This window comes from Gigantopelta aegis, chromosome 5 (genome assembly GCF_016097555.1).
Source record: "Gigantopelta aegis isolate Gae_Host chromosome 5, Gae_host_genome, whole genome shotgun sequence".
Taxonomy (NCBI): domain Eukaryota; kingdom Metazoa; phylum Mollusca; class Gastropoda; order Neomphalida; family Peltospiridae; genus Gigantopelta; species Gigantopelta aegis.
In genome coordinates, this window is record NC_054703.1 from 33,123,919 (window position 1) to 33,149,059 (window position 25,141).

The following is a 25,141-nucleotide window of genomic DNA, read 5'->3' on the forward strand; positions in this document are numbered from 1 at the left end:
CCAAATGTCCGTCTGGCTCTCTTACCGTCAGAGTACTCGAGCTGGTGATCTTTGTCAGTGTGTCCTTGGGTGCCGTTCAAACATTACTTAACGCTATTCAGGGACCATGCTTATACAACTTAAAAGTGTAGACTTTAATAGTTCAGACTTTAACCTAATGCTATTTGAATGGTGTTTCCAGGACGTTAAAGTCTGGACTTTAAGGTTTATAAGCACAGGGCCTGGTAAACATTAGACACCCTCTCTCTCCCTTTTAACGCTAGACCATACTAATCAATGTGCTCCAGTGGTGTCGTTAAACAAAATATAGAGTCATAGACACTAAAATATTACGTAACGCTATTTTAGTAAAAATTAGACATCCTACCTTTTCCCTGTAACGCTAGACCATAGACACCCAAATTATTACGTCACGCTTGGACACCCCACGTGTGTCGCGTATCTTTCAATTATGACGTCATGTTTATCAGTCTTGGAAAGAACAGAAGTAAAACATAGTGTTTAAAGTAGATTGTAAAACATGCTGACATCTGTGTATAAAATACACGAATTCTGCCAGTTCCAGAATGAAATTTATACATTTCACTTTACACAAACATAATTTAAAGTTTTTGTAGCAAAATACTTTTGAATACCGACAAATAAAAACAAAAAATAATAGGTACCTTTTTTTTAATTTGTTTTGTCACAATTTTTTCCACTCACAATTTCATTAACGATTTAAGACAGACATCAATAGTTATGGCTGAAATGAGGGGTGTGGGGGTGGGGTGTGTGGAGATAGGGTGTGGAGAGAGAGAGAGAGAGACTGCAGTGGGAGTTTTATTAAAAGGTTATTGGGTACATAAAAAGTGTTTGTCAAAGAAGCATTATTTCAAAAGAATGTGTTATTCCAATTGATAAATTCAGCCAGTTCTATTACAGATAATTATTTATTACCAAACCATAATACAAACAGAAAATTCAATAATGGCCTGTGATCAAATTAGTTAAGGGAGGAGTGGGGGTATTGACAGAGCTTTTTACCAAATATAAGGTGTGAGTATGTGTGTTTGCTTACCTTTACAAAACATTATATTGGGGATCACCCTAAATAAACAGAATTATTTTCTTTTGTTTAATTGCCTGTTGAAAGCATTACCTGGAAGAATTCATTTTTTTATTATAAACAATGAATCAGAAGCATTTAAATATATATACAATTAATTTTGAACAAATGTTTGCTACTGGTATATAGACCTTATAAAATTGTGTAAATTTTTGTATATAATATACATATACATATATCAAATTTAATCATTTCGGAAGCATGCAATTTCAATAAATAATTTAAATTCATTGATTATTCTTCACAAGTATTAGGCCTTTTCACAAAAGTTTTATTTGTAACTTTATTTTTTTGTCTTTTTAATTTCATCAATTTAACACAATGTGACCCATCAGTATGAATTCCCTTGTGTGTTATCAAGTCACCTGAATGATTAAACTGTTTCCCACACACATCACACTTGTAAGGTGTCTCTCCAGTATGAATTCTCTTGTGTGTTGTCAAGGCACTTGAATCACTAAACTGTTTCCCACACACATCACACTTGTAAGGTGTCTCTCCAGTATGAATTCTCTTGTGTGTTGTCAAGGCACTTGAATCACTAAACTGTTTCCCACACACATCACACTTGTAAGGTGTCTCTCCAGTATGAATTCTCTTGTGTGTTGTCAAGTCACCTGAATGATTAAACTGTTTCCCACACACATCACACTTGTAAGGTGTCTCTCCAGTATGAATTCTCTTGTGTGTTGTCAAGGTACTTGAATGATTAAACTGTTTCCCACACACATCACACTTGTAAGGTTTCTCTCCAGTATGAATTCTCTTGTGTGTTGTCAAGGGACCTGACTGATTAAACTGTTTCCCACACACATCACACTTGTAAGGTTTCTCTCCAGTATGAATTCTCTTGTGTCTTGTCAAGTCACCTGACTGATTAAACTGTTTCCCACACACATCACACTTGTAAGGTGTCTCTCCAGTATGAATTCTCTTGTGTGTTGTCAAGTGACTTGAAACATTAAACTGTTTCCCACACACATCACACTTGTAAGGTGTCTCTCCAGTATGAATTCTCTTGTGTTTTGTCAAGGGACCTGACTGATTAAACTGTTTCCCACACACATCACACTTGTAAGGTGTCTCTCCAGTATGAATTCTCTTGTGTGTTGTCAAGGCACTTGAATCATTAAACTGTTTCCCACACACATCACACTTGTAAGGTTTCTCTCCAGTATGAATTCTCTTGTGTCTTGTCAAGGTACCTGAATGATTAAACTGTTTCCCACATACATCACACTTGTAAGGTGTCTCTCCAGTATGAATTCTCTTGTGTGTTGTCAAGGCACTTGAATCATTAAACTGTTTCCCACACACATCACACTTGTAAGGTTTCTCTCCAGTATGAATTCTCTTGTGTTTTGTCAAGTGAATTGACTGATTAAACTGTTTCCCACACACATCACACTTGTAAGGTTTCTCTCCAGTATGAATTCTCTTGTGTGTTGTCAAGGGACCTGACTGATTAAACTGTTTCCCACACACATCACACTTGTAAGGTGTCTCTCCAGTATGTTGTTTTTGTGTTGTCAAGTTATCAGACATATTTACCCCCGTCTTGTACACATCACACTTTTTAAGTGTTTTTTCTGTGCACATTCTCGCATGCAGTGTTAAGTCATTTGACTGACTAAACTCTTTCTTGCACACGCCACATTTTAAACATTTCACATCTAAACAAGTTGCTGAAGATTTTGAAGAATCAAACTCATTCTCACATAAACAATTCTCGAATGATTTATTTTCTGTATGCAGTTTTTTGTCACTAGTTCGACTTGACTTATGTTTTTCTCCTAAATTTTGAGGCTTTAGACTCCGGTTTGTATTTTCATCATGCACATTCTTTTTTGCAGTTACCGCCATGTTGGAAATTTCCACTCTCTTTACAGGTGAGAGCTTTTCAACATTACCAATCTCATTTCCTGTACATTCTGTCCTTTGCATTTTATCCCAGTGAGATCTTTTCAGATGCTTTTGAAGAAATTCTGCATTGGAATATGCCATAATACAGTAGGCACAGGAAAACACACCTATAATATAAAAGTCAAATGAAAAATATTATTGCAACCACAGTTAACTATATCCATTAAAGCTACTGATCACAACTGATAGGCAGTGTAAAATACAGCTTTTTTACCGTTACCTTAACATTAGCCGACTTGCAATATTTGACATAGAAGTATACAAAAAGTGGCAAACCAAATGTTTCTGGTTGTCCCGATATTTGTAGTATCTCAACATAAAGCAAAATGATTCTCTAAAATATCGTAAAATGACAACCCACAGAAATAATTCTTACCCTTTCACATATGAACATTATTTAATGTATTAATATAAATTTTAAGTAAAATGTGAGTAAAACTTACAAACTTGTACTCCCTCAACGTGGTTTTTGTAAAAAAAACCCACCCCAAAACCCCAACCCTTAATCTAGTAAGCAAAAGGTATAGTTTTTTTTTTTAACACCACCACATTTATTTATTTGTCATCGGCTATTGGACGTCATACATTTCGTAATTTCAAGTCTCAAAGAGGAAACCCTCTACATTTTTCCATTAGTAGCCAGATATCTTTTATATGCACCATCTCTCTGACAGAATAGCACATACCACAGCCTGTGATATATCAGTTGTGGTGCACTGGTTGGAACCGACTGTGCATCAAACGAACGCCTTACCACCGGGCTACACCCAGTCCTGCAGAAGGTTAATGTCTGGCCTATCAAAATCAAGCTAGAAAGTGCATTGGGACTAGTTAATAATTACGTAATGCAAGGGGTCATTATTCCCGTTTTAGTTTTGTACGGAATGAAATGTTAAAAAGTTGCACCACCGTCACATACAAAATTTATACAGTTATGTTTTCAAGACAAATAAATCATTGATATATTTTTATGGTCAAGGCCAAATATCAAACTAATGTTTTGGCAGCTGCGATACTATATCAATCTTTGCTGTACAACATCATACCTTTTATGTTGGTCTTTTTCATGTGTTTTGATGTCCACTGCTTCGGACTGATTCCCAGTTCCTTTGCGTACTCTTGACCATACCAAACTAAGAGCTCCGAGCCTGGCTTGATTGGTTTAAATGACCTGTAGTAAATCTGCCCACTGAACTGATAGGCGGTCACGTTTTGTTCTTCCTCAGTGCGAGCACAGTTGACGTAACGCATCCAGTTGGACTGAGACGGGTCACGTGCATCCACAAAGTGAGACAGCCGACCAGTATCATTATAGATCTAGTGAAAGAAAACAGTCAACATAAATATCGAGTCTGAGCCAGGAAAGGCAAGGGATCACTCAAGGGATCGCTCCCACTCCCTTCCACTCACCTGGAAAGTTTTAGGAGTGACAACAATATGATCACCTTGCAATAAACATTTTAACACATTATATTTAAAACTTCATGTGATTGTTCGCCTAGAACCATTTCAGGAGTTATAAGCTCGCTTTGATTTTGCTCATTGCGAAGACTGAATATTGATTATAGTTTTCAAACATCATGAGTTGACATAAAAATTGTATTAGAAAAAACCACCATGAAATGGTCTATTTATTATATCTTTCCTAATTTTTTAATTTGCTTTTTGTTGATATCTTTTGCTTATCCTATCAAAAACGCATAATGATATGATATATTTCTTTGGATAAAACTTTTCCAGAAAATTTACGTGATCATACTTTTTAAAAGAAATTTGAATAAAAATTATCTTTATTTAATTATTAAATTAACATTTATTTAATATTATTACCCATATGGGCTCAAATATACAGCGTAATATTTTTTCGATCTCTGCACAGTGTGCAGATTGCTTCTACAGCCACTGATTGGCTGGCTTAAAAATCACGACGTTTGGTTGGTTGCTTGGCATGGCCGGAACTTCACTTTCATTCATATAATGTTTCCATTCATGAGTCCGATTACACGTACGTTATACGATCTACAAAGATTTACAAAAACAAATAGTCTCATTTGTTTCGTAAACATGAAATGGTATATTTTCATAAGCAGCGGCTTTAGTAATATATAAAAACAATTATTTTCAAATGCAAATAGTCATATTATTTTGTACTGTAAACATTTGGCTGTAAAAAGAACGCCGTTATGCTATGAAAAAAAAAGAGTAGTTTGTTTTATTTAACGACGCCACTAGAGCACATTGATTTTTAATCTGATCATCGGCTATTGGACGTCAAACATATGGTCATTCTGACACTGTTTTTAGAGGAAACCCGCTGTCGCCACATAGGCTACTCTTTTTTACGACAGGCAGCAAGGGATCTTTTATTTGCGCTTCCCACAGGCAGGATAGCACAAACCATGGCCTTTGTTGAACCAGTTATGGATCACTGGTCGGTGCAAGTGGTTTACACCTACCCATTGAGCCTTGCGGAGCACTCACTCAGGGTTTGGAGTCGGTATCTGGATTAAAAATCCCATGCCTCGACTGGGATCAGAACCCAGTACCTACCAGCCTGTAGACTGATGGCCTGCCACGATGCCACCGAGGCCGGTTTATGCTATGACGTCACTTACATTACGTCATGTAATGTGCGTAGGATTATATGACGTAATGGCTGATGGCTTTGTTGTAGACTGCAGACAAATTTTTACATTAAAAATCAGTTAAAATTGACAATGGGTAATAAAGAGAATAACCAACTCGCTACGAATTATCTGTCCCTCGTGAATGAATGTTGTAAAACCCTCGCCAAAGGCTCGGGTTTACAACATTCATTCACTCGGGACAGATAATTCATAATTCCTCGTAGCTCGTTAGTTATTCTCTAAATACTGCTGTGCAAACATACATGACAAAACGAATTGAATACCATTAAAATTTAACTTACACTCAACGACAGAACATTGTGTCATCATTATTTAGCTTCATATTCAATGAGTCTTAGATATTTTATCATAATTGCACTTCATGCATATTCCTTTTAAAGGCAGTTTAAATTACTTTTTTTATTTTTTTTCAAATACGATCAGATGCATTGGTAATCATCAAACTTAAATACGAACGACACAAAGGGAGATAATTTAAACATGTACTTTTATGAAAAACTAAATAGTTTCTATATTTTTACTGTAGCTAAAATACAGTGAAAATATGACTTTTCACCGGATATCACTTTTATGGTTTCTGTAGATCTATATATATCATTGCTATGTATATAATAAATGTAGCTATATACTGGCTGCAGTATCCAGAAGGTTAAAGTGTAAGTTGTGAATGCAGCTATTCCTTTTGTTTCTGCATACAATACTTTGAGAAATCTATCTCAACAACCTGCCAACAATAGCCAGATGCATGAGCTTTGTCAATGTCCTTTTCACAAATGCCTCCATATGGTCCAAACTGTGTCCTACTTGGAAAGAACTTGTCAGCCCAGACACCTAAACCAGCATTGGGAATCCCCGACTTCCGGATGGACAGGCCTGCAGGAAGAGTACAGCTAGCTTTATCCTTGTTCTTCACCGTATTGGGAACCTGAAAAAATATAAAATAAAAAAATTAATCTGTATCACATTTTGCTCAACGAGATATTCAAAATTAATTCTTCTAATATTTTCCCCTCTTAAATAGTACATTAATTTTAAAATTAAGGTATGATAAAAATTAAAACCATTTAAAACCAGTTTTAGATTATTGGTGGAAATTACCCATGCCAAGTTGAAATTAGCTTCATCATATATGAATCGGGAGTATAATTCACACTGAAAGCAAATAAAGTTTATGCCACTAAAATCAAACATTAAATATGGATAATAAAACATTACAATTCCTGGAAAATTAAATATAATAGTAATATGTTTCAATTACAAGAACTATTTAATTTAGAAACCCAAACTATCACTTATTAAATCCAGAAATCTAACCATCTAGATGTAGTTCATTAGTTAGAGCACTCACCTACTATACAAAATGTAGATTCACTGGGTTAGATTATTTCCCACTCCAGTGCTCCTCAATGAGCAATATATCGGAGAACATTAAAACAAATACTAAATCCACACCTGTGTGTTATCCTGTTTGTGGGAAAGTGCATATAAAGTTTGATTTGTTTAACGACACCACTGGAACACATTGATTAATTAATCATCGGCTGCTGCATGTCAAACAGTTGATAATTCAGACTTAGTCTTCAAAGAAAACCCACTGCGTTTTTCCATTAGCAGCAAGGAATCTTTACATGTACTGTCCCAGACAGGACAGCACTCAAAAGCCTTTGATATAGCATTCATAATATCTTATTCAGTTAATTACTTCGGTATCTCAGGGTATGCACTTGGCATTTTTTTGGACTGGCCAATTGGGCCACTCACAGCAACACTTTGACCCACCCGTACAACTTATGAATGGCCTGCGACCGAATTTCATTAAAAATGTTTTTTACTTAAATTTTATTTTAAAAACATGATATCAAAAACAAAATAATAAAAACACAATAGAAGGAAACAGAAGTTGTTTTAGTTTTATTACAAACTGTTTAAATTATAATTATTATGTTGTCAGGGGACGCCCCCTGCACTGTGAACTTGGTGCTTTAGAGTCACCTCTTGCTGTACACAAATGTTACAAAATATTTTCCCAGTCTTCATGTCGTAGCCACGGACGGCCCTCGCACCATGTGGCATGAATTTTCTTACTCTGCTCTCTGTTTTGTACACTTTATTTTTTTTCTTGTTTTGTGTCATCTTTTTTTCCCTTTTATGGCTCGGACACACCCAACAAGAAGCGCCACGTTTCTGAAATGACGTTTGCGATCAATAACCTGTTTACCATTACAGTATTACATGTGGATGTAGGCATGTGCAAAAAGATTGAACAAACAACAACTCAATCACAACATCAGGGTTCGACAAATCCGCTAGCCCGACGCCCGTGGCTAGTGGTTTTTAAGTTCGGGCTAGTGAGAAACGCAAAACCACCTCCTTATCGCTCGATCGTGTTTTTGGGTTTTTTTTTCCTTTTTCTCTCGGCTGAAATTTCGTTAATAAATTTGATTATGACGTTTGTCATCGAATAATAACAACGCAATCAGTATATAATAATAATCCACTTGAACTAGGTCTGCAAATTGCAGTAACATGCTATTTCTACATCGCCACAGTTACAGCACACATTGTTTACTTTTCTCTTTCAAGTTTCTGGCACAGGAAATAAGTCTAATGACATGCGTGTTTTGATTGGTTGGACACGTCATGTGGTAGTTAATCTCGCACATATATTTTAGGCTAAGAACTTGGAAATCACTAATCGTGACGACAGGTTAATCTCAATCAAGTAAACCCCAGTCATGCCTTGAATTTCAGTGTTTGTTTTGTTAACCTATTGTTTTCTAATTTAACACTTTGCTGACATGTGGTTGTCGGCAATCAGGAAAACAATTTACTTTAATGGTAACCGCACATGCAATGACTGCTTGGCCTATTACGTGTAGCGGTCTGGATAATGTGTCACAGCTGCCGATACAAAATGATACCTTTTTTGTTCATCAATTAACAACGGATTAGATGTTGCCGTTATATTCTTTTGATATCGGTCTGACACGGGATAATGCCCTGTATTTGAGCAACTGGCATCACCGTTCCTGGCGACATAAATAGTAGGCCCTAAATGTATAACCCACTACCGAATACACTGAACCATCTATTACTGTGTATCACACTGTCGTACCCTCATTTAAATTTAATTATTTTGATAGTGGGTTTAGATATCAACCATGAGTTTGCTCAATTATTTTTCCCCGGGGGGAGGGCAAAAGCGAAAACAGAACAATGACGATGGATCACACTTGACAAAAAAACAAACGTACAACACAACAAAAAACTGAAAGTTACAACATGATTTAAGCGTTTGTTTTATTTTACTGTTATACTCGTAAATGTGTAATGTTAAAAGAATTACATAAAAATCCAGTTATAATTGATCAGGAATTTGGGCTAGTGCTTTATCTTAGTGGGCTAGTGGTTTTCACAAACCCACTAGCCCTGTGGCTAGTGACTTTTCAAAATATTTATCATACTCCGACAACATCATGAGTGACCTGTCAAGAGTTCAGTTAATTTGATGTTCCCACAACACTAGCATGTGCACAGGCAAAGATAGCTGTTGTTGATATCATTCGCAGTGACGATTGGGTGTTTGGTATAGTAGACTCGGTATATTCCGTAAGAAACAAAAATGTTCCAACACAAGCAACTTCAGAATACCTTAGACTTGTAAACAAAATCTTTCTTTGAAACATAGCATAGCGGAATGTGACGAGTTGTTCAGATTGTAATTAAATGGAAAGTAAAGATGGATGAGGCCAAGGTGTTCCTACGAATACATTTACATGGCAGAGGTTTTCCAAATACGTAATCAAAGCCGGCCAAGGCATTCTGGATGGTTTTAACTTTTAGACGGTTCGATAGACTGGGAAGTAGTCGCTATTATGTCCTATATGGGTTTGGTTGCGCAGATACTAATAGGAAACCAGTTAAAAACAATACATAAAAAATAACTTTTTGATCTCTTACAAACATTAGTTATTTGCATTTTGATACATAATACCATACGCGGAAATTTTCGGTCGCCAGGCAGGCGGTACGTGATAAGGTTTCGACTTGCCTAACGCTATTTTGACTCGCCATGGGCGATCGGGTGACTGTATAGTGCACACCCCGGTATCTTGTTAGTTACATGTATAATTACCTCAATATCTTGTTTGATAATCACCTTGGTATCTTGTTAAGTTACTTACCTCAGCTAGTATATCATCAGTTAATTACCTTGGTATCTCGTTAGTTAATTACCTTAGTATCTTCCACAATATTTAAAGGCCCATGTACCGGACAGTCACCATCATACTCTTTCCCACAGTCTTCACAATCTAAGTGGGGGGAAAAGTGAAAAAAGTAAATCTTAAAAAACAAACGTAAAAACAAATTGTACCCTGTACCAGCTACAAATTAAAGTGTTTTTTTGCTAACAATTTCAGTATGCATGGATTGAAAGTGTTTTGGAAAAAAAGAAAAAACAGTTATATTTTTATGTGCAGTTTGTAAAAACATTTGTCAAATAAATAAAACAGCAATATTCACACTTAGTGAAGAATGTCTGTAGGTGGAGTTTAATATTATATTTTCTTGAATAATTTGTCCTACTATACTGTATTTGATTACTCAAATGCTAAGGCCGAAGAAAATGTTTTACTTGTTTCCTATTACATGCTGGAAAAATATAGGGTAGGTAGATAGGAAAAACATTTTATTTTGGAAAATAATTTTATTTATGGATATTAAATAAAGGTGTTGACTACCGGTATCCAAAATATCCTCTGCATGTAAAGAAATGCATTGTGCAAACCAACAATACCATTCATCACAGTGTTTTACCTAAAAATGAAGTAAGGCATGGTAAAGTGACGTTTTGGGGGCATATTTTATGTGCAGTTTTAAATATAAGGCCCCCCCCCCATAGTATACAATTTTCAAAAGGACAAAAACCGTATGGCCATTTTCTTTTCTTTATCTATTTCATAACTTAATTAAAAAAAGGAAAGTTCCCAGTGACCACTTACAAAAAATAACGAAACGCATCGAGATCTTACTGACATATTTAATCATTTGATTTGGCAGTAAACTCCATCAGTATCGGTAAACATTCCCTCCCCTAGTTTATCGGAAGGTCACTAAATTTCTACAAGGCCAGTTTGTAGCTGGAGTAAATCATTAAATATAGTTATTGTTATTATTATTATTATTATTATTATTAATCGGAACACCTTGCTACGCTAGATGTAGAGTAAATCGGAAAAGATCGCATATATTCGTGAAAACAATTTTCCGTCTCTTCGCCCGATATTTCACGAAAGTTACCGAACTTGAATTTGAAGGGAAGTAACCCCATCAATCAATTGTTAGAAGAAAACATTTCGTGGCTAACGGGTCGCAAATAAAACTAAATTTGCGACAGTAAAACCACCGATATACGTCTGCAAATCGGAAAACACAGTAGGGTTATCCCGTAAATGACACCAAATTAGTGCTTGTGATAGTTTTGGAATGTTTTCGTGGAAATCGTTGTTATATTAAAAAAACAGTTTTGAATATACAAAAAAAAGTTTTAGGGTCGGCAGGTTCAAATTAGGGTCGGTCGTGTAACCAGAAACAAACAATATTTTATGATACGCCTAATAGCTCTATTAGCTGGAGACCCATTTTATAAGTATGTACTTTGTTTCATTCTATTTATCTGCCAAGTTATTAATCATCTTTGCAGAGGTCCACAGACTGCTTGCAATTAATCATTATCATAGTAAACAGACAAAAATGCTACATGTATGTTCACATCACCATGCAGCCTAACATTGGCACAGAGCTTTAGATCCTTCCTGCACTCTGAAAAAACCCCAACAAAAGTCCCCGTTGTGCCCAAATTAGTGAGATCTATAAAGCCCTGGTTATCACCTAGGGTCGGGATTAACTCTGTGATAGAGTATGTTCCCGAGGTGATCTGGATCCCAGGATCATATGCCGTCACTCTCACTTCCCATCATTCCCATGAATCTATGCATGTATATATAGTTCAAAGAGAGTAATTTTTATCTTCCGATTGCATGCAAATTTATACAGTATCAGTATGGTAGTATCTTAAATGGTATCAGACCGCCGATCCTATCGGAGTCCGGACTCGGGATAGGCATGTTCGAAACCCTAGTGGTATATGGACACGTTAAACCAGTTACTAAGCTAAGTTAAGTTAAATGACTCCCCATAATCTAAGGGGATTTTTCACCTGTTGAGATCTTTTCTAGGTCAATTACCGTGACAACAGTACTCACATAAAAAGCGGTCGTCATCTGGAACCTCAATGTTCATGTAGTTTGTAAGACTTCTTGGCCTCATTGGATACCGATGTCCACATTTTTCACTTTTACTTTTAGTACTTTTTGGCGATTTCTTAAAAAAAAAAAAAAAACCCACTAGAGAACAGGTTTAAAAAAAAAAAATTGTCATGTAATAAAACATCAAATAGTAGTTAGTAATGAATTTTAAAGTTTTGACCAGCACTGGTGCCGTCACCACCATTTATACTACTATACTGGCAGCATATAATATTAATAATAATAATGAATCTCAATTTTTAAAAAAGAAATGATTAGAGCTGGGCGATATTGAAATTTCAGGTTCCGTATCAATATCAGTAGCGTTGGGGTGATTTACCTCGGTATCAGTACGGTATTCGGTATTGATACAATACAAATATCGAGCGGTATTTTCGGTATACTCGGCTATATATATATATAAATGCATGCCAGAGTTAAGTCTCACCTGCTGATTTCATCTAAATAAAATTAAATCCCATACACATGCAAGGCCCTCAGCTCTCTTCTTTTCAGCTATTTTGTGTTTGTTGTTAGCAGGGGTGGGGGAAAGCCTTTTTTTCCCGGTCTGGGACCGATTCACAATCTATGAGACCAAAAGTATGTTTTTAAAACGTGTTTGCTGGTCTCACTTTTGTTATTCTTGTCAATCCGAAGCACCTGTCCATTTCCATTATTGGAACAAATTCCTATCCATCAATTGGACTGGCCTGCCCAGACATCAGTATCTTGTGCATGATTTAAAATAATCAATAAATAAATAGTGGTCAATATGACTGGTGTTTCAGACGTCTGTGATTTTAAAATCTGCCATAAGTTGGACGGACCTACTGTAGTATCAGTTCCACTGCGACTAGGCTAGACATTTATTAAAGCCGCTGAGGCGGTCACGAGATTAAACAGACGTTAACAATAACACCATTCTATCGATGTATTACACTCCAATTAAAACAAAGGACCACAATCAACACCTGGGTACGGAGCTCTATCGGGTCAAACCTCAACTGTCAAGAGGCTTTTGTGCAATACAAACTGCTTAAAATAGCATAAAATATACTGAAATAATCTATAAATGTTTTTATTGTTGACTCTTCAATGTAGTGTATCCAATAATTATAAAGGACTTTAAAATTATAAAAAGGTTTCTACCTTTTTTGTTACAAGTGGGAGTGAGCAGCATAGCTACACTGGCTGTCTGTAGAGCCAGTAGAGGTCAAATGTCATTTAACCAGCAACGTTATTGTTTTGTCTAAACATGTGTTTGCTCAAGTGGTCAAACGCTTCAACGGTGTCATCTTTTATTAATTTTCAGGACACAGTACTGAATACTGGTACTTTTTACACATATACGAGAGTTAAAATTCATAACTTTTATTCTTTTTTTTATTATTATTTATTCCATTATGTAAAATACCAGGGCTCAATTTTAAGGATTTTGGTCACTTGCCCGGAGGGCAAGTATGGGTTCACATTGAGGTTGCCCCTCCAAAAATTTGGTTGCCCTGATTTCATCCGTGTTTTGAAACTAGAGTTATATTTATATTCCAATAAAACAGCAACCAACAGGTTTGGAATTAATATGTTGTCGATGTAAAATGTAATATGTACTGTCTGACAATAAAATACATTACTTTTTAATAATGTTTTTAAATGTGTGTAGTTATACATATGTACACATAGGACCACTAAGCACTATTCTGTCGATCGTTTACAGTTTCGACATTGTTTTATAACTTTTAAACGACGGACTTTAAAAAATTATATTTAAAAAAATGCCTAGAATTATAATATAATATATTCAGAGCCAGTTTAAGGATCCGCGGGGCCAGTAGCACAAATAACAGCGGGGCCCCAATTCCCAAGATATATATATTTTGCAACCCCCTCGGGGAGAGCGGAAAAATGACCTGGGGAAAATAAATGTACACAATGCCTCACCGCGGGACCCCCTGAACCGCGGGACCCGTAGCACGTGCTACATGTGCTACTAGAATAAACCGGTAAGAAGAAAAGTAAAATGCTATTTTTGTGTGCAATTTAGAAAACAATCGGTTCAGAAATAAATAACTTGTAGTAAATTCCATAGCATGAAAAAAGGCGTTTCCTGTGGAACAGACTATAAATATGAATTGCTTCCATACAGACTAACAAATATGCCCGAAGTTTTACGAAATTACGTTTTCCAACGAAAGTGTCGTGTAAATCGGTTATGCTTACGAATTGTAATAAGTATTATTTAAAAATATCGAAATTGAACATACTAGAAATCTTATTATATAATCAACATTCTAAAATTGTATTAGTACATGTTTATTTTTATATTTCAAATTAAATTTCACTGTGTAAAGTGACACGGGTAAACGGTCACATGCTTTGTTGCAAGCTTACGGCAATTAAGCGTAGCTTCCGAGAATGAACGGTTCTGGAAGTGTTTAGGCATCAACAAATGAATGTACCGTATATCTTCGCCTATAAGTCGAATTTTTTTCACCCAAAAATTATTTTATAACTTGGGGGGTCGACTTATAAGAGGGTAAAAAAATTTCACCAAAAAATATTACTGTTTTGGGGATTATTTTACAAGTTTTATTGTTGAAGTATGCCATGTATTTATACTCAAATATGTTAATTTGACACATTTATTTTTTATAACCTATTTTTTTTGGCATTAGAACGGTTTTGGTTATGCGAAAAGGCATACGATCTCACTCACATGCCAAGACAACAGTCCACTTAGTTAAATTAACAGTCATAACTAATAGTAAAAATGTAAACAATACTAACTACCTGTTGCCTGAGTTTATTTTGAAATCTGGTCACTGGCATTAATGGTTGTTCAAACAATGTTTTGGCGGTGATTAACTTCATGAATATTACTAAGCTTTCCCTTAAAATAGACTGATCTCTGCAGTTCACTTATCTAGAGCAATAGGGACACACATCATTTGGTACAAAAAACCAGTGTACTTTCCAGAGTTATCCTCCTTACATGTATTAATATGGCGGCAAAACGTGATACTTTCAGTTTTATCGTAGTGATCTGTTGTCAGTGTTTATAAATAAAGTTGTTGTCTGTGCACAAAACCATCTGTACAGTACTATACAGTAACAGTCAAACAGCTTTCACTCTCTACTAAGGGAATATTTCGTTTTGATGCTATGTAATAATGATAGTTTGATTGGAATAGTCTGATCATATTGCGATGTACAAAACGTGAAAACCGAAGTTTGTAAAATAATTTTCTTTTGTTCAAATATTATTGTTCTCATGTGCTGAAAATAGGAAATATTTCAATATTTATAAGTAGTTTTTCATGGGTCGACTTATAAACGGGTCAATAAAAAAATACGTTTTCAGGGCTTGAAATTAGGGACTCGACTTATAGCCGAGATCGACTTACAGGCGAAGATATACGGTAGATATCAATGTATTTTTGACAATTTATTTAATGTTTCCGGAAGAAGAAAAATGTCTATCGAGTTCAGGGCTTATATGGCCCAATTTAGTGTCTTTTGTGAACTTGCCCGTCAAATATAGGGCTTTTTAGGGCTAGATCATCAAAATAGGGACTTTTTAGGGCAACCCTTTAAATTTAGGGCCTTTTCAAGCGTGTGCGAACCTTGTTTTAACTGATTTTATCATTTTAATTCCTTTCTTTTTTCCCTCTATCTGTGACTAATTTTAATCAATATTAACTGATCTAAAATATAAACATTAGAAAAAAAAAACATAAATAATACTTGCAGATTCAAATATAAATTTTATTTTATGTATTTATAAAAAAATGTAAGTGAAACAGGGATAGCTCTGGCACTCGCCAAATGTGAATTTCAAAAACATTGGCGAATTTTATTTTAATTTGGCGAATAAATTTTATGTACTAATTGTTACTTTATTACAAAATAAATGGGGTTTTGCAATTTTTGAAGTTTAAATTCTTGATTTGGCAAAATTTTCTACTCACCCAGAGATACAATGTAGCTCTGTGAAAATGTGGGTAAAAGTTATAAATTTGTACCCCCTCAACGTAATTTTTGTCAAAAATTAATCCAGTACTGGATTTTACGTAGTCTAAAGGTTAAGGAGCTAAGCCATTTTATTCTAAAATACATGAACCAAAATTAATTTGTAGTTTATATGTCGATGCATGTATGTACCATGGCTTAAAGAGCTTAGTCATTTTATTCTAAATTACATCAACCACATTCAATTCATAGTTGATGATATGATGTACGTACCATGTATATGGTTTAAACCAATCAATGTTCACAAGAAAGACCCAATACCTTTTTAGAAACCATACTTGGCTCTGGCTTTGATGAAATTCGATATGGAGTTTTGAATACCTTTTCTGCTGAAATATAAAGACAAACAACTTTTAATTTAGTTTCCTAATTAATGGCACTTAATTAATATAGAATTGGTTATAACTGAAAATAAAGACATCACCAGGAAAGGTGAACAATCATGTCATTCACTTGTGTGTCCCTCCACACAGACACAGAGACACACACACACACCTGCAAAAAAAAATTGGGTATGCATGACACAGCACATCAACAGTGAAGCGTCAATAATGCCCACATATACGCAGCGTGTTAAGCAGAAATAAGAGAGAAAAAGCTGCAAAGAGGAAAAGAAAAACAGATTTAATTTGAAAAAATGGCTACCAGGAAGATAATTTCCAGTAAATTGGATTTAATGTATTTGAATAGAATGAGACTACTTGATTACAAAAAACAAACAAAACTCAAGAGGAATTCTTGGGTACACACCATCGTTGTCCAGGCATTGGCTGCCATTTCCGATTGGATGTATATGCATGGGTGTTTCTGCACCTCTATGATCAACCTTTGTTCGTTAATATTTTGTTTTGGCATTGTTTTTCAGTAAAATAAAAATATTTGTCAATGGTGTCAACACGTGGGGTGGGGGTGGTGGTGGTGGTGGTGGTTTGGTGGAAGACCTAAAATATTACAACATTATGACATCATAAACTGAGGGCGTCTGTGTGCGTCAGAACAGCAAAAATCACTTTTGGAATGATCCAAAAAAAATAAAAATAACGTTGACGCGCTGCGCTAGTGGGGATATGTATATGGTAATTCATTGGAAGTGATTTTTTCTGCCAATGCACTGCGCTATTGTGGGAAGGCCTTTAAGCTGTTATTTCCGAAAAAAATATGGACTCATGGATTTTGAGAATGGACTCATGGAAATGAGCCAGTTCAGGAGCAAATGAGTCCACTGGGAAAAAATCCTTAATGCTACCTCTGCATGTACATGTATATATTATTACCCACCTTTAGAATGTTTACGAGATGATCCAGGCTTCCATTCCTCATCCCATGTTTATATTATTACTCACCTTTAGAATGTCTACGTCATGATTCAGGCTTCCATTCCTCATCCCATGTTTATATTATTACCCACCTTTAGAATGTTTACATGATGATCCAGGCTTCCACCCATCGTCCCATGTTTATATTATTACTCACCTTTAGAATGTCTACGTCATGATTCAGGCTTTCACTCCTCATCCCATGTTTATATTATTACCCACCTTTAGAATGTCTACGTGACGATCCAGGCTTCCATTCCTCGTCGCTGTCATCAGACTCTACAATTATATTCCTCCTCCGCCGTGCTCTAGGACCTTTCATAAATTCAGGCTTCAGAACCGGAAGACCTGTAAGTGAAAAAATATAACTCCATAACCAGTGTTTTTACAAGGCGGAGAAGGCACATTTCATCATCCTTTCGGAACATCTACATAAAATTATGTTACGTAAAACTGTGGCTAGTGGACGAAGATATTTGGATAGTAAATATAAATCATTTACTATATCCAGCAGCATGTGAAATAAAACTTCTGCTTCTGTGAGGAGCAAATATTATAAATCATATGTTTTTATCCATATTTGTTTAAGTCTTCCACATGCAGGCTTTCTGCCAAAAAACAATTTGAGGGTACGTGATAAAAACAAAACAGATCTCATTTAAGTGCCCCTACCAGGTCTTTAGATTGTATCAAAGTTGAGTTGTGCCCAAAATAATCATGCCCAAATTAACTAAAAACTAAGAAACATGCTGATATCAAAACCACTGAAATATCATGTTTAAGTACATTAAAATAACTTGCAATTCATTTCTGAATATTGATAACTCTCCAGCAGCTGTTAATGACAGTACTGAACTAAAACATCTTCCTGCACTTAGAAAAGACAAAAAGTCCCCGTTGTGCCCAAATTAGTGAGATCTAAAGCCCAATCTAATTAAAATTAGCTCCACTATTACATGTGGATCTAACAGCAGCCCATTGGAGCTCATGTCCATTTGACCTTTCATTTGACCAATGAAAACCTTACTTGCAAAATCATGCCAGTGATTTGAAAACATTCGGGATTATGCCGAGGGTACACGAAATGATTTGGGTGAATTAAGAAGTATGCCGGAAACTAATTGCAATATAAAATGTTTCCAGACGGAAAAAAAAAGCGTGATGGTATCGCCATAAAATCTGTTTATACTAGTATACAACCCAGAGTTTATTACTGCACTTTTCTTCCTGATTTTTCAATGTTGAAATAGACCAACAAGTTTGCCTATTGCATAAATAGTCTCGCCCAATATTTTTAGAATTTATATGCTCCTGAATACAGTCCTCGAAATTTGCAGCGGCAATCGGCAATCTGAGAGTGGTGAAAAATCTGTAGGCATTTTTTTTACTGAACTCTGTCCAATTACAGATCCCAGAAAAAAGCATTTATAATCTAGTGTGACCAAAGTTCTCCTCAATTAATATAAATCGGTTTATTCCGGTATAGAAACGTACTAAAGTACGCTGATGTCATCTTTCAGCATATTATTACTGCAGTGGATCATAGATGAATAATTATGACAGCATTAATCTTTTCTTTAAAATTGCTGCCGTAGTGGTTGCAAAACTGATTTGCGATGGCGCTTAACTGCGAATAACGCTATAAAAGGCAAAGTGTAATTGGTCGATATTTAAATTGTTATTTATAGATGAAAAGTCACCTGGACATGGGGGTTTGTTACACATGGCTTTTCCATAGTTCACACCTATTGTTCTGAGGGGTGTTGAGTAGTGAAACTGTGTTACTTAGCAAAGCGCAATTTCCACGTGCAGGCGAAATAAACATAGCTTAAATTAGCAACCGATTTCAGCTACAGTGTACTAATGTTACAATATATTTTGTTAGAGATGCTATTGTGCATTAAACAAAATATAAGAAGCGTAGTGTTTATTTTGCTTATTTCATTAGTTAAAAAATTTTAAAAATTAATAATGAATAAAATTATTAACACGATGTAAGCCAGGCCTGTGTCCACCCCTTCCTCCCCCCTGTGCCCACCCCACAAATGTATGTGGGTTTTTTCCTATTCCATATACAGATTAAAATCTGGCTTATCTCTCCTCCCCCCCCCCCCCCCCCCCCCCCCCCACACACAAAACTAAACTGCGCCTTATGGACTAGTTATGGACTTGAAATCTGTAGAAATTATGTACTTTGTTTCACGATACTGATAATTTATTTCTCAGGAATTTCTGTAAAGTTATCATGCACAGAAAGTCCCAAAGTATACCAATACGGTACAAAACATACCGGTACGTACCACGACAGAAAAAAATACCAGCATTTCGGTATACCAATAATAATTAATGCACACATCTCTAATGTTAACTGCTAATGATAAAACAAATAATTTTCTGAAATTTGTCACATCACTATATCTATGCATTTATTTACTCGTTAGAAGAAACTTACCCAAAAGTCCCATCATTTCATAGTTCTTCCTCATATTCCTAAGTCGCAGTTTCTCATAATCTGACATACTAGAAAATTCTGCCTTGGTGAAAAATGATTCAATTTCATCACAAACCTCTGTCTCAAGCAAAGTTTTGAGGTCAGCACCATCCAACTGTCCAAACGTCGACATCATTCCTAAAAACAGAAATTCTGATTTGGTATCAGTTATAAGAGCAATTGGTGCTACCAGCCTGTGGTGTTGTGGTTGAGCCAGTGGACATAAGGCTGGTAGGTACTGCATGCATGGGTTTCGCAGTCTGGTACCGACTCCCAAGCAGAGCGGGTTTTAACAACTCATGAGTATAGGCATATATGGGCTATTATCACAAAAGAGGCAAATAACGGTAAAGAATGTTTTAAAATATAAAATGATGTTTTTTATGTCTTTAACAGTAAAATCTAAAGCATATGTTCAGTGGTGCATACTTTAAAGTAGCAAAACTAGAAATGTATAAAGTGTAGATCCTCCCTGGCCAACAGGGGGTACTGATGACTTGGGTCCATATCTGAATATCTGTAATGTGTCAAGTTTCATGCTTAAAAGTGCACAATTCAGTCAAATATTGGGTGTTAGCTGTCCCACATTTGTAGATCCTCCCTGGCCAATAGGGTGCCCCCCCCCCCCCCCCCAACTTAGGCCACATCTGAAAATGTATGTAATGGGTCTAGGTATATATGTACCAAGTTTCATGTTTTTATCCAAAAGTTCCCAATGTTTTTGGTCGGCCACCCTATAGATCCTCCTTGGCGACCAGAGGACACATATTTCAATTTGAAATTGCTGACTAATGAAATAATTTCCACCTCCAATTTTTTTATATGTTGTAGATAACATGTTGGGCTATAATTTTAATCAAAGGTCATCTCAATTAGGTCACGTGTCCCACAAGGTCAAAATATAGATCAAAAGATTATCAGCCCAAAGGAATAATGCCCGATTTGGATTCCTTGTAATTCCCCCTTTCCAGTGATACCTCATTTGTCAAAATTGGACCATTGGTTGCTGACTTATGGCAATTTAAAAAAGGGCGGGCACGCCCTTTTCTGACCAAAAAAACGAAAAAACAAAAAGGCCATAACTCAGAAACCGTTGGTCCGATTGAGCTGAAACTTGGAATTTCAGGGGTTTTTTGGCCAAAATAACTCTATATACCAAATTCCATTGAAATTGGAGAGGGTAGGGTTTAAATTTTGGGTGATTTGACACGGAATGACCCAGCTGTAACAAGTTTGTTTTGTTTAACAACACCAATAGAGCACATTGATTTATTAATCATCGGCTATTGGATGTCAAACATGGTCATTTTGACAGTCATAGAGAGGAAACCCGCTACATTTTTCCTTAGTAGCAAGGGATATTTTATATGCACCATCCTAGACAGGATAGCACATACCACGGTCTTTGATATATCAGTCATAGTGCACTGGCTGTGACGAGAAATAGCCCAATGGGCCCACCGACGAGGATCGATCGCAGGCCGACTGCGCATCAAGCGAACGCTTTACCACTGGGCTACATCCCGCCCCTAGCTGTAACAAATAACATTAAATGTTGTGTTATTAAACTTGTGCTGTACTTATATTGCTTTCTACACAAAAGAATGACCACTGTTTTTCTTAGCACTTGATTATGTATGAATAGGTCAATCTCCAGGTTTTTGGGCTTCAGTGTCCAGGTTTCCAGTGCCTCAAGTTTGAGAGGTCTGAAGTGGGTAAAATTCAATCTTGTTTTAACTTTATTTTTACGAACATTTCTGTGAATATGTGAATTTGTTTACTTTCCCCATGCAAAAGTCAATTTTGTCAAACATATTCAAATGTACCATATGCGCAAATATTTTCGCGGCTAAAATAATTCGCGATCGGGCTTTCATTTTACATTTTCGCGACTGTGTCCCCCGATAATAAAATAAAAACTACCCATATTTCATTTGCCAAACTGTTTTCAATGACGATTTCACGCATATACTTGGACATTTTCACTATGCTGTCAGCGAGACCATTACCAGTACCAATATTTATTTACATGCTCATATACCACTAGAGTTTCGAGCACGTCTGTCCCGGGCCCGATCTCTGGATAGCCAGTGAGATGTCAATGTTGTATGTATGTCTGATAAGACTATTGTCATGTTATCGATGGAACACGCATATGCGATACAGAACATTGAAAAACTCAAATATCAGAAGAATTAAATTTTCATTATTGGTGATACTCACAAACTTCCATTTACGGTTACAAAGAAAAAAAACAAAAAAATGAGATTACGTAACAACAGACTTGCACCCAAATGTGTATCATTTGGATCAAATCCATGTGACCAGGCAGGTTTACAGAATCACGTGGCCTTGCGGACCTCTGACTGCTTGATTCTGATATGGGTTGGGCGTGTAGAGATAAGACTATATATAGGTAAATAATAATACACCAAATCGGAAATAAGTTCGCGCGTAATTAAAGGGACACACCCTAGTTACGGCTAGTTGTTAACCATTACAGCGTTGTTTTTCGCTATTAAACCCATTTTTTCACAAATAAAATTGCACTTTACTTACCATTTATTATTTTGAATATACATTTCCATTCACCTGAAGTGTTTTTTTGTAATCCTGGTTTTTGTAATACCACGAAATGCATTATTCTTATTTCATAAAATCGCACCCACATCTGAGAAAAAAACGTTGAGCAGACAAGGTCTAATCTATTTTTAGAGGGGATATTTCCATTTCAATGTCAGACGTTGGTATATCACGTGACCGTTATCATTTTGGTTTGGTTTGTTTTCTCGTGCACGGTTCGCGCAATCAACATCCGATTTGTTGTTGTTCATTTGTGAGATTTTTCTTCACAGTTCGTGAACATTTTCAGTAACAGTTCAGACAAGTAAGTGTCTCAATACAAACCCTTAACACCAATAATTTTGCTAAGTCTTATGATATCTGGAGAGGGGATACAACCAGGACAGAACAGTTGGAACATGTCCAGGAGAGGTGAAAGAAACGCACCCCAAGTCTGTGAAATATGTCATGAGGTAGGCATTGTTGTGCTTCGAGCGACATCTACGGGTGACATCAGAATACTAACTTTCACAATTATTTCAAGCAATTGGGACATGGGGATTCCCATGGTATTTATCGATATAAAACCTGCTTTTTCACTCCATTTGATAAAAACGTGATCTAAGTGTGTTACATATTTGTAGATTAACCAAATTATAATTTATTTTCGCTGGATGGAACTAGGGTGTGCGGCTTTAAATTCGCGGTGCTAACAACGTGTTCACGATTTTCGCGGTATATTTTATTCGCGAACATATTTGCGTATACGGTACGTACTGTTGCCCACAAACGACGCAACCACCTAAACAGGGCAACGGGTGATAATTGTAGTGTCCATCTGACAACGTAATTCAAACCCTGCGTTTTATGTTCGTCTAACCTTTTTTTCGTTTTTTTTTTCACGTGACCTGATTGGAATATATATTTGATTTCACGTACCCTAACTTAAAAAATATTCTTTCCATACATATCTTATTCACGTTTTTCTCAATGTGTTCTCTCGATATTTCTACCAAAAAATGTCCACCCTTTCGCTCGGGTTTTTCAAAAAGCGCCACCAAAAAATACTTATTTAGGAGTTTGTTTGATTTACACACAAACTAAATTTGACAAACACATAAATACGGGATAAAGATGAATACCTTTTTTAACAAAATTCTTACATAAACTACTTCTTACAAATTCAAAAGTTCACCATCAATAACTTCGTCTGCTTCGATTTCCAATAGGCGTTTATCCAATACGCCCAATTTGATTGGCTGTTTAAGGCATTTCCCGCCAAAACAGGTCCAATGAAACGCTTCCACCTACTGGTGTTATATACTTTAGTCAGGTTTTGAGATAAGTTCAGGAAACTGTTTGTCGCTAACGCTTCGCAAAGCTTTTTTTTTTTTTTTGGACAGGTTGTTGTTGGGGGTTTTGTTTTTGGTTTTTTAGTTGTTGATTATTTTAGAAAAGGCTGCGAATAAATACTTATAGATTGTAGTCCATCAGGTCAGATCGAAATTTTAGCAAACCGGTACCAGTTAAAGAGCTGACCACGTTTTTTTGGGTATCATTGTAAACAAGACTTAGTGCATTGCCCACTGGACACAGCTAGATTAGTTTCAACAGTCTATATTTATTAAACAAAAATATCTATGTCTTTCTGTCCGTCCGTATGTCCCACAGTTTTCGGGATGTTCTTTTAGAATGCCTTGAGATATTGACCTGACATTTTATGTATAGCTTTAACATGTAGGCCCTACTGTTACAGAAACAGTTTGACTTTCATGGTAATTTACCCATTTTTCATGGGAGTTATGACCCTTGAACTTAGGAGGTAGGCTACGAAAATTAGTTTTCCAGACTTTTGTTTTGCAATGCCAGAAGATACTGAGATGAAATTTAGTTTATAGCTTTATCATGTACTGTTACCGATACAGTTAGACTTTCATGGTAATTTATCCATTTCGACGGAGTTATGGCCCTTGAACTAAGATATGAAAATTTCTTTTCTCGACTTGTTTTGCAATGCCTGAAGATATCAAGCTACACTTTTGTTCACATATATATGTACCTTAATCATGAACGGTTACAAATGAAGTTTAACTTTCATGGTAATTTACCCATTTTTGACGGAGTTATGGACCTTGAACTTAGGAGGTATGAAAATTTGTTTTCCAGACTTTTGAGCAGATTGGGGGTGGGATGAGGTCGGATCCTGCAATCAAAGCACCCCAGCTGTGCGTTATTCCAACTGGGGGCGGGATGAGGTCGGTCCTGCAATCAAAGCACCCCAGCTGTGCGTTATTCCAACTGGGGTCGGGATGAGGTCGGATCCTGCAATCAAAGCACCCCAGCTGTGCGTTATTCCAACTGGGGTCGGGATTAGGTCGGATCCTGCAATCAAAGCGCCCCAGCTGAGCGTTATTCCAACTGGGGGCGGGATTAGGTCGGATCCTGCAATCAAAGCGCTCCAGCTGAGGTTATTCCAACTGGGGGGCGGGTTAGGTCGGATCCTGTAATCAAAGCGCTCCAGATGAGCGTTATTCCAACTGGGAGCAGGATGAGGTCGGATCCTGCAATCGAAGCACCCCAGCCGAGCGTTATTCCAACTGGGGGCGGGATGAGGTCGGATCCTGCAATTGAAGCACTCCAGCTGAGTGTTATTCCAACAGGGGGCGGGATTAGGTCGGATCCTGCAATCAAAGCACCCCAGCCGAGCGTTATTCCAACAGGGGGCGGGATGAGGTCGGATCCTGCAATCAAAGCACCCC

The 25,141-nt window shown here is 36.4% G+C and overlaps 1 protein-coding gene across 8 annotated transcripts; it reads right to left on the bottom strand.

Moving 5' to 3' along the window:
• Window positions 1-655: 655 nt before the first annotated feature.
• On the bottom strand, window positions 656-23,629 carry LOC121373646 (zinc finger protein 708-like). 8 transcript variants are annotated; one of them, XM_041500353.1, is made up of 10 exons: window positions 23,525-23,617; window positions 19,782-19,958; window positions 17,552-17,677; window positions 16,275-16,342; window positions 11,946-12,063; window positions 9,916-9,992; window positions 6,404-6,604; window positions 4,078-4,348; window positions 1,726-3,138; window positions 656-1,473 (listed from the first exon to the last, which is right to left on the bottom strand). In XM_041500353.1, the coding sequence occupies exons 2-10, from the start codon at window positions 19,954-19,956 to the stop codon at window positions 1,343-1,345; spliced, it is 2,580 nt and encodes an 859-aa protein (XP_041356287.1). In that variant the 5' UTR covers window positions 19,957-19,958; window positions 23,525-23,617; the 3' UTR covers window positions 656-1,342. The 8 variants fall into 8 exon arrangements, with proteins under 8 accessions (XP_041356287.1, XP_041356282.1, XP_041356286.1 ...); XM_041500348.1 differs by having other exon boundaries at window positions 656-3,138; window positions 23,562-23,629; XM_041500352.1 differs by having other exon boundaries at window positions 656-3,138; window positions 16,335-16,339.
• Between the last annotated feature and the right edge of the window lie 1,512 nt (window positions 23,630-25,141).

Coding starts and splice junctions, on each gene's coding strand:
- LOC121373646 (XM_041500348.1), bottom strand. CDS start 19,956: ATGATGTCGACGTTTGGACAGTTGGATGGTGCTGACCTCAAAACTTTG. Junction 9,993..11,945: donor AGATGACGACCGCTTTTTAT/GTGAGTACTGTT, acceptor CCCCCCACTTAG/ATTGTGAAGACTGTGGGAAA. Junction 4,349..6,403: donor CATCTGGCTATTGTTGGCAG/GTTGTTGAGATA, acceptor TTCTTTCACTAG/ATCTATAATGATACTGGTCG.